A 13,796-nucleotide genomic window follows, 5' to 3' on the forward strand; every position below is an offset into this window, starting at 1 on the left:
CAGGACTGAGCAACTGAACTGAACTGAATAATCACTTCCTTCTTTGGGAATTTTATACCAAAAACCATCAATTACTGAATTGCAACTATGTCCTAGGCACTGGGTTAGGTGCTTCCTAGTCTCTCTAATTTAAAGAACTATTTTCTTTAAACAAGCAGAACACCAAGTGCAGGAGAATTAGTAGTAACCTGTTGATAGAGCATGACTTAAGAAAGATGCTTTAAAAAAAAAAAAAAAGAAAGATGCTAATAACACCTGCCATTTTCATTTCATCAAAGGTCTCAGAAGCACTGTCAGATAATTATTGATAATCTGGGTGAAGGCCTCTGACTCAGATCCAATTAGCACAAGCTGTGGGTAATTCCAGGCGTTTGGGCTGCTTGCCCTCAAACTCCTCGACTGAGTGGTCTTCAGAGCCTCGTTTCTGGATCTTCGCCATGAGAGTAGAGCACAGTGAAATGAGGGAAGACTTCAGCGTCCCCACACCACTCCTCCAGAGCCTTGCCCCCCAGCATCAGACTTAATTTACCAAGGTTTTCCAAAGAGTTGCATGGAGATTAAGCCACGCAATTCTTCCCTGAGTGTTAACAGGACAGAAGCCACAGGCAGGGGAGGCTTTCCCAGAAGAGAGGTGACTATGGCCAGACATGGGCAGAGAAATGTCTTGACAATACAGGACAGGGATATTTGGATGCCATAATCCTTTTCTTTTAAAGAGAGGGGGTTATTGGATGTTTAAGCAAATATTAGCCCAGTTAAATGTCATGCTTTTTTTTTATTATCTAATCTATTTGTCTTGTGTTTATGAGACAAAAACCTAAGGCAGAGACAGGTTCTGGTTTACTTCCACAGGAATAGAATTTCATAAGGGGAGGCCTGGGTGCAGTTCTTCTGATGAATTACTCAGCTGGAGAATCTCTAAGGCCATGTTCAACTGTGTTCTTTGTTTATTGTGATGCAGCAAACCAGCTGAGAACTCTTCTTGCCATCAAACTGCTAAGGGCCTCCGAAAAGAAACATTGCAACAACCTTGGATTCCTCCTTTCTCAGCTAAAACCAAGGACTCAGGTTTATCCGGGACATAGCATGTGCAAGAGAGGAATTCTGAGAACTGAATCTAAGTGGCTGTGTTGAGTGTTTTCTTTAAGGGAAACTAAATGACTGAAGTGGGTGAAAGTCACTCAGTCGTGTCCGACTCTTTGTGACCCCATGGACTGTAGCCCGCCAGGCTCCTCTGTCCATGGAATTCTCCAGGAAAGAACACTGGAGTAGGTATCCATTCCCTTCTCCAGGGGATCTTCCTGACCCAGGGACTGAACCCAGGTCTCTGGCATTGCAGGCGGATTCTTTAGCATCTGAGGAGCCCTGGTGACTTCTTTGAATGAAAGGATGGGAGACAATTTGATCAATGCTGACCTTCCCCAAGCAATTCTTCCCACAGCCTCCTCCCAAGCCCTGCTCATCCTCTCCACGCCCTGCCCTCCTCATGGAGGTCAAAGGAAACTGAAGGTTTTGTGATTTATTTTATTTTACATGCAACAATCAGAAAATGAAATAGAGATGCTTAAGAAAAAAAAATATACATACATATATATATATATATATATATATATATATTCCTTGTTTGGAATAGTTAAAAAAATGAGCATAGCTTACGAAGAGGAATTAATGTTTCCTCTTTTCAGAAAAACTCTGTGCATTCCTCGTAATCAATACAATTAATGTAGCTTTTATCTAAAGTTGGCCTTTAAAAAAAAAAAAAGCTGCCTTTCACTTGGAATCCAAATTCAAAAGGGTCCCCAATTAAGAAAACATTTTCTGTTGTGCTGAATTCATGTTACTGTGAGCTCTGACATTTTGTTTCTGTGGTAACCAAAATCAGCTGATTAGTTGGCATGGCAACAGAAAAGATGTAATCCCAGCAGACACACTCTAATCAATGCCCCCAGCACAGATGGTCTCCGGAGGATCAACAAGAAAGAGGCTGGCAGGCATTCAGTGCATCACGTGTTGGCTTGAGACTAGGCCAGGAACAAGAGAACTAAAAAAGAACATTTCTCAAACTAACCCGTAGCTTTTTAACCCTTTTCTTTCTTTGCCTAATCGTAAGGCAATACTGACCATGTCGTTGTATAACAAAATGATTCTCATGCAGCTTTTACGAAATACAATATGCTTGTTAGATGGGAGTGTTCATTTAATTTTTCTTGGTCTTTATGCTTAGAACAGTTTGCATGGACTAAGGCTTTTAGATTAACAGTTGCATAAAGCTCAGTGTATCTTACTTGGAAATGTTGCACATGTCAATCCATAGTGGTTTAATTGCTAAGTTGTGTCCAACTCTTTGTGATCCCATGGACACCTTTGCCCCTCAGGCTCCACTGTCCATGGAATTTCCCAGGCAAGAATATTGGAGTGGGTTACTATTTACTTCTCCCAGGGATCTTCCTGACTCAGGGATTGAACCCGGGTCTCCTGCATTGCAGGAAGATTCTTTACCTACTTAGCCACCAAGGAAGCCCATAGGTAAATACATATATATATATATTTATTAGAGTGATATACTCATTGATATAGTAATTCCATTAGAGTCAGGATGAGAGCATAAAGGGCTTTCCAGGTGGTGCTAATGATAAAGAACTTGCCTGCCAATGTAGCTGGATTTAAGAGACACAGGTTCAATCCCTGGGTTGGAAAAATCCCCTGGAGTAGGGCATGGCAACCCACTCCAGTATTCCTGTCTGGAAAATCCCATGGACAGAGGAGCCTGGCGTGCTACATTCCATGGGGTCGCAGAGTCAGACACGACTGAGCACGCACACAAGAGTATAACATAATAAGAATGATGAACCAACTGTCAAAGACATCAGTGAGGATTCATATTGGAAAAAAAGTGAAAGTTACTCATGTTTGACTCTTTGTGACCCCATGGGCTGTAGCCTGCCAGGCTCCTCTGTCCATGGGATTCTCCAGGTAAGAATACTGGAGTGGGTATCCATTCTCTTCTGCAGTGGATCCTCCTAACCCAGGGATTGAACCCAGGTCTCCTGCATTGTGGGTGGATTCTTTGCTGTCTGAGCCACCAGGGGAGTCCAGGAATACTGGAGAGGGTAGCCTATCCCTTCTCCAGTGGATCTTTCCAACCCAGGAATTGAATTGGGGTTTCCTGCATTGCAGGCGGATTCTTAACCAGCTGAGCTGCCAGGGAGGCCCACACTGGTTGGTATTTCCATGGTACTTTTCCACAGTATTAAATCATTTCACAGTAAATAATTGAGATAAGAAAAGACCATAGCCTATGTTTATAGAAATGATAAGGAGTCCAATAATGGCTGTAATTATGGTTCCAGTTTGTGAACCCCAAAATGATGCAACATGTACCCCAGAGAGGGTCCCTTCAGTATTGGCCAGAATTCACATCCTCAAATATAATTCAAGGGTCTTTAATTCTGAAAGCCTTGGGGATTTCTCTTCTGATTATTAAGCTTTGCTTCCAATTTGATTCAAAGTTGAATACAGAAAAGAAAGCTTTCAGAATATATGTATAAAAACTCTCATTACAGCATCTATAGTGTTCCTAGGGTCAGGAAATTGCAAAACATGCTTTGTGGTCCTGAGGAATATTAAATATTACTGTTGATTAGGGCTGTGGCTGATTTTTGATTCAGCAGTTGACCACATTTTCATAAAAGCAACTCAGAAATGCAGAGTCAAACGCTATTTGGAGAATTAGAGTTTATTGATAGTCTAAATTAGAACAATGCGAAAATGCCTGCACATAATGTGCTAAGTGATACCATGTACTAATAGCAGGCTCCCCTTTAAAAAAAAAAAAGCATCAGCTACCAAACTATTTTTCTTTGTGGTACTGAAAGGTCATTAGATTTCTGATTTCTACTAAATCACCATATTATTTTATTACACAAAGATGAGTTATTTTTAATTAATATAAGAACAAAAGAAAAATTGGAAAGATTCTTTGGGTAGTATAATAATCACCCAAGGAGCAAAAAAAAAAAAAAAAAAGAAACGCTTTGGAATATTCTAAAAATAAATGTGCATAATTAGCATCTGGACGAAGGCCACACAGCTAAGCTACATTTCCCAGAAAGTGATCTTTTTCATCACAGCATAGAAATATTCATTACTGGAGCTGGCAAAAGTATTGCCACGGAGTAGAGTCAGATGGGTGATCTAAATAATTAAAGCTTGAAACCCAGAGAGCTGAGTTCAGGAGAATGTCCCCATGTGGGAGGGGGTGCCATGCGAGAGGGAGCGCTCCAGCAGGGAGGAGGAAGCAACAGAGGAGAACCTTGGTTTCTTAATTTGAATGGTAAAAAAAACCACCTTATCAAGTCATAGGAAGAATGGGATTCTTTTTGATTTAAAACCAATCTGGCGTGTACAGCACAGTATCTTCAGAGCAACTATGTTCATTTCTGAAAAAGTTTTGGTCTGAGAAAGACATGGAGGAAATATATGAAAGGCTCATTGCAATATGCATTTTTATTTTCAGTGGCTACAGGCTTTGGAAGTAGCTCCTTCATTATAGCCAAGTTTAATTATCACGGATTTCTTTTTTCTCTGAAGGCATAAGGAACTGGTGTGTTTTTCTTGAATGACCTAAAAGTCCACTAGTGTTAGTGTGTTGAGTGGCTCAGTCGTGTCTGACTCTTTGTGGCCCCACTGACTGTAGCCCGCCAGGCTCCTTTGTCCATGGGATTTTCCAGGCAAGAATACTGGAATGAGGTGCCATTTCCTTCTCCAGGGGATCCTCCTGACCCAGGGATCGAACCCGTGTCTCCTATGTCTCCTGCCTTGGCAGGCGGATTCTCTACCACGAGCGCCACGTGGGAAGCTGTAACACCATGTATGTGTGTGTGTGAGTTGCTCAGTCACAGAATACTGGAGTGGGTTGCCGTTCCCTTTTCCAGGGAAAGTAACGCTAAGCTTACACAACAGATATGGAAGCAACAGAAAAAGGCTTTCCCTGCAGTGCTCGGGCTTTGTAATTCTAGAAATGGCTCCTGTATCCACAGGTGATGTAAATGTTTGGTGTCTTCAAAAATAAGTGAGTCATGGACAGAGTAAACCATCACCCAGGTGACCATTCCTTTGCACACAGCAAAACTCTCAAGACCAGCATGCTCCATCACACGCAGTGGGAATCTTCCTTAGCCCAGACTGACAGCTTTTCTCTCTGCTCAATGGTTAAAAAGGGAAAATGGGAAAAAACCTCCTCCTATTCCACATTTAAAATGTCTGTGGATGATAATCAAGATACCATAGACTCAACGGCACTGGATGATTCGTTTTTGCATTTATATAAGCATTTCTTTGCCTGTCGTTTTTAACACCCCTGTGGGCACCAGAAAGGTGAAATTGCACCAAGATCAAAGAATACTTTAAATAATAAATGTTTTATATCTACTCTTTCAGCAAAATAGTGTGTAAGTAGGAGACACATCTTCAGTTTTATAATTTAGGCTTCCGCAATTAACCCTGATAATTCAGCTTCTCTTAACTATAAAGAGAAGGTTGTCATTTGTGTTTTCAGCTAAAAGAAAGAACTGGTTTTGTTGATGTTACAAACTGGTTTCACACTGAGTCTTAGTCAAAATGCAATGAACTAGTGTTCATTAAAATAAACTTCCATTTTCCAGATTCTTTGACTAAATATTTATTCTTACTAATTTTTCTGCTTGGGAGATGATATAAAGGGATTGTCTATAGCTTTCCATTTATATTTTTATACTTTTGTATTCCTTAAAGATTATGACTAGTTGAATTGTGGTTTGTTGATTTTCCCCCTGCTTCTTAATATTTGAATTTAGCCTTAAAAACTTTAATTTCAGTAACACAGCACAAATACTGACTGCACAATAATAGAAGAATGTTCTTTTAGTTGTAGGATATCCCTGAGTATCAAAACCGAAATTCTATGTAATGTATATCATCATGGGCTATAGTGAATAATACACAGTATCTTTCGAGTGTTGTATATTTGAAAGTTACTAATAGTCTTTAACACATTACTGACCAGAGACATATTAACACCACAGGCATTAGTTTCTAAAAAAAAATCCCCCAGTCAATAATATGTTAAAGGGCTTCATCACAAGCAAGACATTTTAAGCATGAGTAGTGGCTGGATGGCATCACTGACTCAATGCACATGAGTTTAGGTGAACTCCGGGAGTTGGTCATGGACAGGGAGGCCTGGCGTGCTGTGATTCATGGGGCCGCAGAGTCAGACACGACTGAGCGACTGAACTGAACTGAACTGGGTGATGGATGGGGGTCTTCCCTGGTGGCTCAGACAGTAAAGAATCTGCCTGCAATGTGGGAGAGCTGGGTTCGATCCCCGGGTCAGGAAGATCCCCTGGAGGAGGGATTGCAACCCGCTCCAGTATTTTTGCCCGGAAAATCCCATGGACAGAGGAGCTTGGGGGGCTACAGTCCATGGGGTTGCAAAGAGTTGGATATGACTGAGTGACTAAGCACAGTGATGGTTGTTAACTAAACTTATGAGTAATCACCTCACAATATATACATATATCAAATCAACGTGTTGTAAACGTAAGACTAATACACTGTTAGGTATAAATGGTGTAAGTGTTAGTTGCTCAGTGGTGTCTGACACTCTGTGAATCCATGGACTGTAGTCCGCCAGACCCCTCAGTCCCCAGAATTCTCCAGGCAAGAATAATGGAGTGGGTTGCCATTCCCTTCTCCAGGGGATCTTCCCAACCCAGGGAAAAACCTGTGTCTCCCACCTAACAGGTAGAGTCTTTACCAGAGAAACCTGTTAAATGTCAATTATATCTCAATTAAAAAAAAAAAAAAAAGAAAAAACCCACCAAAATTGTAATTTAGTAGCCTACGTTTGATAGGCAGCCAAAACTCTCTTCTCTTTCTTGAAGGTTTATCCTGTTTGACTTTCTTGGGGTCTGTATCAAATGCACAGGGCTCCCCCAAAGAGTCTTGCCAGGTTACAAACCAAAGAGATGACCTCACAGGGCTGTTCGCATCTGACATGTGAGAGGTCAGCTTAAAGTTCCAGAAGAAAACCCTAATCAGTATCCTGCAGCACACCCAGAGGAGAGCAAGCCGTGTCGCCGAGCCCAGCCCGTACCTTGGTAAACATGGGCTTCCCATGCTGGGTGACCATCGCACACTGGTCACAGTCCACGGTGATGGACGAGTTGTGGTAGGACTCTTTCGAGTGTTTGAGAACGTAATACAGGTCGGTCACCCCTCCTTCAAACACAGTGCTAAAATAACGAGGGATGAGGGTCCTGCCGATAGCTGGAAGAGACATGCAGAGAAACAAACCATTAACAATAATATCCGGATGGTCCCATATACCCCACACCATGGCCAGACCTCCAACTGGATACAGATCATACCAAGAGGCAAATTTTTTCTCGTTACCAACTGCCATATCCTTTATGGCTTACAGGTAATAAAATAAAATCTCTATTCACAAAAAATTTATGCAACCATCTTTCCAGATTTGGCATTCATCAATAATTTAAGAGTTAGTACTTAAAACATAAAGGGGGAAATGCTGATGACTTTTGACCACATAGATATTCTTTAAGTTAACATATTTTCAAAAAATAAAACATATCCAATTCACTTGGACTTTTCAATGGATTGCACACCGGTTACTCAATCATGTTTTATTATTAGTAGTAGTAGTCATAGTAATATAAGTTTTGATAATGTAATGCTTTGTGGGCTATGAATTATTTTTGGGCTTCACTCACTCATTGGATCTTCAGCACAAAGTCAAGAGAATAAGGAACTATAAGAAACACAAAGATTATTACAAAAGAAAAAGTTATTAGGAATGTTTGAAAGACACGTGACTTATGAGTAGATAACTGGGGTGTCTAACGTCAAATCTGCAAATGCCCGTAGGAGTTTGGGATGGACATGTACACACTGTGATATTTAAAATGAGTGACCAGCAAGGCCCTACTGTATGGCACAGGGAACTCTGCTCAACTTTGTGTGGCAGCCTCGATGGGAAGGGAATTTGGGGGTGAATGGATATTATGTATACGTATGGTTGAGTCCCTTTGCAGTTCACCCGAAACTATCACAATATTGTTAATCAGATGCATTCCAATATAAAATAAAAACTTTAAAAAAATCTGCATACATTGAAACACTTTCCATCACCATGTCTCAAACTGCTTTAATGAATGGATATCTTTAACAAGTGATCCCTATCTGTATACAAAGAAATCCATACCTACATGAATGTGCACTGCTCTATCTGCTTCTGGAGTTGAAAGAAAATCTCTTTCCAGAATCAAAGGGCCATCTTAAGAAAACCTGATACCTTCTACTTGGTCTAGATTGGTCTCTTTCATTCTGCATGTCCTGTCCTGTCCCATTTTAGTTTGAGCGGTTCGTAAGTAGCTGGGTCTCTCTGATATATGATGCTTAGAAACAGCTAACAAGCCCTTGCTTTAGCAGAGATTTCAAATCCTCTTACCCTGAAAATCCCAACTCATAATATCAGGAATTTTGCCTATGTGCAGATTTTGAGGCAAAGTACTAAAGCACTCTCAAGTGATTCAAGGTTTTAATAAATCTCTTACATTCACTATATAAGGCTTCCTGAAAGACAAAAATAATATTTAAGATAAATACATTACCAAAGAGTGCTTTAGTAGGAAAGATCATGCAATCATAACTTGAATGCTTAAAAATGTTTAATTTCATTTTAAAAGAATCAGTATTAATCCATTTCGTATGAATCTATATCTCTTTTGTACACGGATTTGGAAAAATACTATGAAAAGAATACTCTGCCAAATGTTTTCTGAAGTGATCGCTAAAGAATCCCAATGTGAATGCCTAGTCTCTGAATAATTTATATAGTTGTTATTGCTTCATATTTACTGCAGTGAAATCAATCAACAAGTGTGTGCTGAATATTCCAGGATCTTTGGCAATTTCATCCTAAGTAATCCTTATACATACACTTCCTAAATACTGCCTAATCCCCAATAGTGCATGCTTATTTGCTAAATATAAAATTCAAATAAGAGTCATTTGAGTCCGTCATATCCTTAAACATATGCATAGCTGATATGTCATAAAGAAAACTTTGCTAATATGAAAAACCTTATTGTACTTTGCTAAACAGCTAAAATTAATTAAATGCATTTCAAATATTCCAAGTTAAAACTAATTACCATAAATCAGCTCTAGCAATTTTGACATTTTGGGATATGTACTGTGGAAAGTAAACACACACCATAAAAATATAGATGTAGGGTGAAAATATTTCACTACAATATCCAAGGAATTGTCACATTAAAAAGGTTATGCAAATGAACATCACTGGATTAGCCACATTATCATTTATTCATGAATCATGCACAATTTAATTTCTCTGTAGTAGTGTTTGCTATATGTAAGCATTATTTTCATTCATAGTTTAAGGAAATTCAAATCGGAAAAAAGTTCAAAATTCCTTAACTTTCAATTGAAATTTTTCAATCTTTTTTTTTTGTGATAAAAGTAACATAAAACACAGCATACTATTTTAAAAGTATGTTCACTTTGCTGGGCAGCTCTCACCATCACCCACCTCCTCAAGTTTTCACCTTCCTAAACTGAAACTCTGTCCCCTTTAAATACTGGCTCCCCTCCCTGCCTCCTGACCCCTTGTTCCCTGGCATCTAATATACTTTCTGACTCTATGAATTTGACTACTCTAGGTGACGTGTATAAGTGGAATTATAGAGTATTTGTCTGCATCTAGTATATTCTCTCTGACTCTAGATAATGCACAAGCTCTATACTCAATAGACATAGAGGGTGTCGACTTTGCTTCACTGAATCCTTTCTGTCACTGAAGGAAATGATTGTTAGGGATACCTGAGGGTTGTTTTCAGTCCCGAGTCCTTTGTGGGACTAGCTCTACCATTTTCCCACTGTCTGACTTGGACCGTCACGCACAAGGCTCTGGTATCCTCCGTGGTAGACTAGCTACTCTGCTGACCCCAGTGAATCACAGCAGTGGGATTCACAACCTTACGTATGTAGCCTCCTCTTTTCAGATCAGGCCTGGATCCTGTGTTCTGCTTTCATAAATAGAAGGTGGCTTACTTCACTCTGTATAAGCTCTAGGTTCATCTGCCTCATTAGAACTTTTTTATGGCTGAGTAATATTCCACTGGGGCTTCCTAGTGGCTAGTGGTAAAGAATCTGGCTGCCAATGCAAGAACACATAAGAGATTCAGGTTCAATTCCTGGATCGGGACAATTTCCTGGAGGAGGGCATGGCAACCCACTTCAGTATCCTTGTCTGGAGAATCCCCATGGACAGAGGAGCCTGGTGACTTCAGTCCACAGGGTTGCAAACAGTGGGACATGACTGAAGCAACTTAGTAAGCACGCATGCGATATCCCACTGTGTATATGTATCACAACTTCTTCATCCATTTATCTGTTGATGGACACCTGGGTTGCTTCCATGTCCTAGCTATTGTAAACCGTGCTGCAGTGAACACTGGGGTACATGTGTCTTTTTCAACTACAGTTTTCTCAGGATATATGCCCAGTATTGGGAATGCTGGGTCATAGTGTAGTTTTTCAAGGAATCTCTGCACCATTCTCCATAGTGGTTGTATCAATTTGTAGTCCCACCAACAGGGCAAGAGGGATCCCTTTTCTTAGCACCTTCTACAGCATCTGGTTTTTGAAGATTACACAGAGTGAAGTAAGTCCAGAAGAGAAAGACAAATATCCTATATTAATGTATTTATATGGAGTCTAGAAAGAGGGTACTGTTGAACCTATCTGCAGCAGAAATGGAGAGACAGACACAGAGGACTGACTTGTGGACACAGTGGGGGAAGGAGGGGGGGACGGATGGAGGGAGCACTGACATATGTGCAGTACCATGTATAAGACAGACAGTGAGAACTTGCTGCATGATGCCGGGAGCTCAAACCCTGAATTCTGTGACAACCTGTGGGGGGGAGCGGAATTAAAAGGTGTTTGCTCCTTGGAGGAAAAGCTATAACCAACCTAGACAGCATACTAAAAAGCTGAGACATTACTTTGTTGACAAAGGTCTATCTAGTCAAAGCTATGGTTTTTCCGGTAGTCAAGTATGGATGTGAGAGTTGGACCATAAAGAAAGCTGAGCACCGAAGAATTGATGCTTTTGAACTGTGGTGTTGGACAAGACGCTTGAGAGTCCCTTGGACTGCAAGGAGATCCAACAAATCCATCCTAAAGGAAATCAGTCCTGAATACTCACTGGAAGGACTGATGCTGAAGCTGAAGCTCCACTACTTTGGTCACCTGATGCAAAGAGCTGACTCATTAGAAAAGGCCCTGATGCTGGGAAAGATTGAAGGCAGGAGGAGAAGGGAATGACAGAGGACTGAGATTGCTGGATGGAAATCACTGTCTCAACGGACATGAGTTTGAGCAAGCCGTGGGAGGTGGTGAAGAACAGGGAAGCCTGGCGTGCAGCAGCCCGTGGGGTCGCAAAGTGTCGGACACGAGTGAGTGACTGAACAACAACAGAGCGGTGGCATGGAGTGGGGGGAGGGAGGGAGGTTCAAGGGGGAGGAGACATGCCTATATCTGTGACTGATTCATGTTGATATATGGTCGAAACCAACACAGTATTGTAAAGCTATTATCCTCCAATTAAAAAAAATAAATTAAAAAATATATAGAAGGTGGCACGAGTAACCTTGTGTCTGTTGGGGCCCAAACTTGAGAAGGCCTAGACGCTTCCACTTTGAGCTTAAGGGAAAAACTGGTTGCTATGTGCAAAGTCCAACTACTCTTTAAAACTGCCATCCTGCAAGAAGCCCAACCTGGCCGCGTGGAACAGTCGCATGAAGGGGAGAACAAAGGACAACATCCCCAGTTGAGCATCCAGCCAACAGCCAGCAGTAGCTTGTACGAGGAAGGATGTTCTGGACACTTGAGCCCCCAAAGAGCTGCCTTGAGTGTGTCTCACATGGATCAGAAGCAAGCTGCTTTCCAGAGACTTTGCCCAAACTGCAGAATCATGAGTGAATAAAACAAGCGTCTTGGGGCATTCCTAAGTCAGTAATGGATAATCACAGCAGACTTTCAATCTCTTAGGCTACAAAGATGGACACATTAGAATTCTTCCCTGGAAGAGGATAGTTTTGCCCCTAAAAGCATGTGAATTGTAGAGATGCTGAATTCTGTACAGAGGAAGCAGATAAGAGACACTGACTCTGTGGACTGATGTGGGGCTCATCTTAGCTGAGACAGAAGCCAGCTCCATCTCTTGGAGGTCCCACTTATGTGAAATATGGACCCCCACTTTTTTGCTCGAGTTTGTGTTAGATTTCTGTGATTAGTAAACAGAGATATCTTGATTAATGTTGTCCTGTTTCAGCATGGAATAAAGGAGGGGACACACAAAATAAAGAGGAAGTGATAAGAAAAAGTTGTCAAAGACTGTATCTGTATTTTAATTGTTGCTGTTACAAACTTGGGCTTCCCTGATGGCTCGGTGGTAAACAATCCACCAGCCAATGCTGGAGACACAGGTTCGATCTTTGGGTTGGGAAGATCCCCTGGAGAAGGAGATGATAAGCTAATCTAATTTTCTTGCCTGGGAAATCCCTTGGACAGAGGAGCCCGGGGGGCTACAGTCCATGGGGCCGCAGAGTTGGACGTGACTTAGCAACTAAACAACAGCAACAAACTTAATGCCTTAAAATCCATCTGTCTATCTATCCTCTATTATTTATCTATCATCTATTACTTATCTTATAGTTCTGACAGTCTGACGTGGGTCTTGCTGGGCCCAAATTAAGGTGTCAGCAGGGCTGTGCTCCTTTCTAGAGGCTCTAGGGAAGATTCACTTTTCCTGCTTTTCCAGCATCCACAGCTCTCTCTTACTGCCTGACTGTGGCCACTTTCTCCATCTTCAGAGTCAGCAATGGTGGACGGCCTCTACGTGTCTCATCCTCGCCTCCTCCTCTGCCTCCCTCCCCCACTTCTGAGGACCCTCATGAGTGCTGTGTGCACGTGTGTGTGCTCAGTCACTTCAGTCGCTGAGTCTTTGCAACCCCATAGACTGCAGCCCTCCAGGCTCCTCTGCCCATGGGATTCTCCAGGCACAAATACTGAAGTGGGTTGCCATGGCCTCCTCCATGGGGATCTTCCTGAGCCAGGGATTGAACCCAGGTCTCCTGCATCTCCTTCACTGCAGGCAGATTCTTTACCCACTGAGTCACCTGGGAAGCCCCCTGAGTGCACTGGGCCCACCCAAATAATCCAAGAGCATTGCCCACCTCAAGATCCCTCATGTAATCGAATCTGCAAAGTTCATTTTGCCAAAAGGTAACTTCTTCATAGGTTCTAGGGGTTAGGACTGAACTTTTCTGGGAGGCTGTTATTCTGTCTGCCATCAAAGAGCTTCTGTTCTACCAGGGAGTGGAGTCAAAAATACAAGACACGCATGCACACTAGATACATTTAATGTACAATGAATGGGAAAAGAAACCAGAAGAAAGAATTGCATGTGTTTGAGGAACCGGCTCTATAACACATTCATTGATCTCCTCTATAAACCTTTACTGAACCCAGAGTAGGTGCAGAGCTCCTTGGCAGGTGCTGGAAACACAAAGATAGATTTTTGTCCTTGTCTTAACACCTCATTTCTAATAACAAATATCTAAGTATCTGTAACATAATGTAAAAATAAAGTTAAAAAATAGATTTGTGATTTTGAACTTTGCTGTTTTCTTCTGAATCCTGAATTT

General features: G+C 41.5%; 1 protein-coding gene across 7 annotated transcripts in view; it reads right to left on the bottom strand.

The window, feature by feature from the left end:
* LDB2 (LIM domain binding 2) overlaps window positions 1-13,796 on the bottom strand; it is a 453,518-nt gene that overhangs the window by 75,111 nt on the left and 364,611 nt on the right. For all 7 annotated transcript variants that reach the window (XM_019963132.2, XM_019963130.2, XM_019963131.2 and 4 more), the window contains exon 3: window positions 7,136-7,308. In XM_019963132.2, the coding sequence (XP_019818691.1) occupies window positions 7,136-7,308 (173 nt within the window). The remainder of the gene's footprint in view (window positions 1-7,135; window positions 7,309-13,796) is intronic.

Source organism: Bos indicus, chromosome 6, assembly GCF_029378745.1.
Source record: "Bos indicus isolate NIAB-ARS_2022 breed Sahiwal x Tharparkar chromosome 6, NIAB-ARS_B.indTharparkar_mat_pri_1.0, whole genome shotgun sequence".
Taxonomy (NCBI): Eukaryota; Metazoa; Chordata; class Mammalia; order Artiodactyla; family Bovidae; genus Bos; species Bos indicus.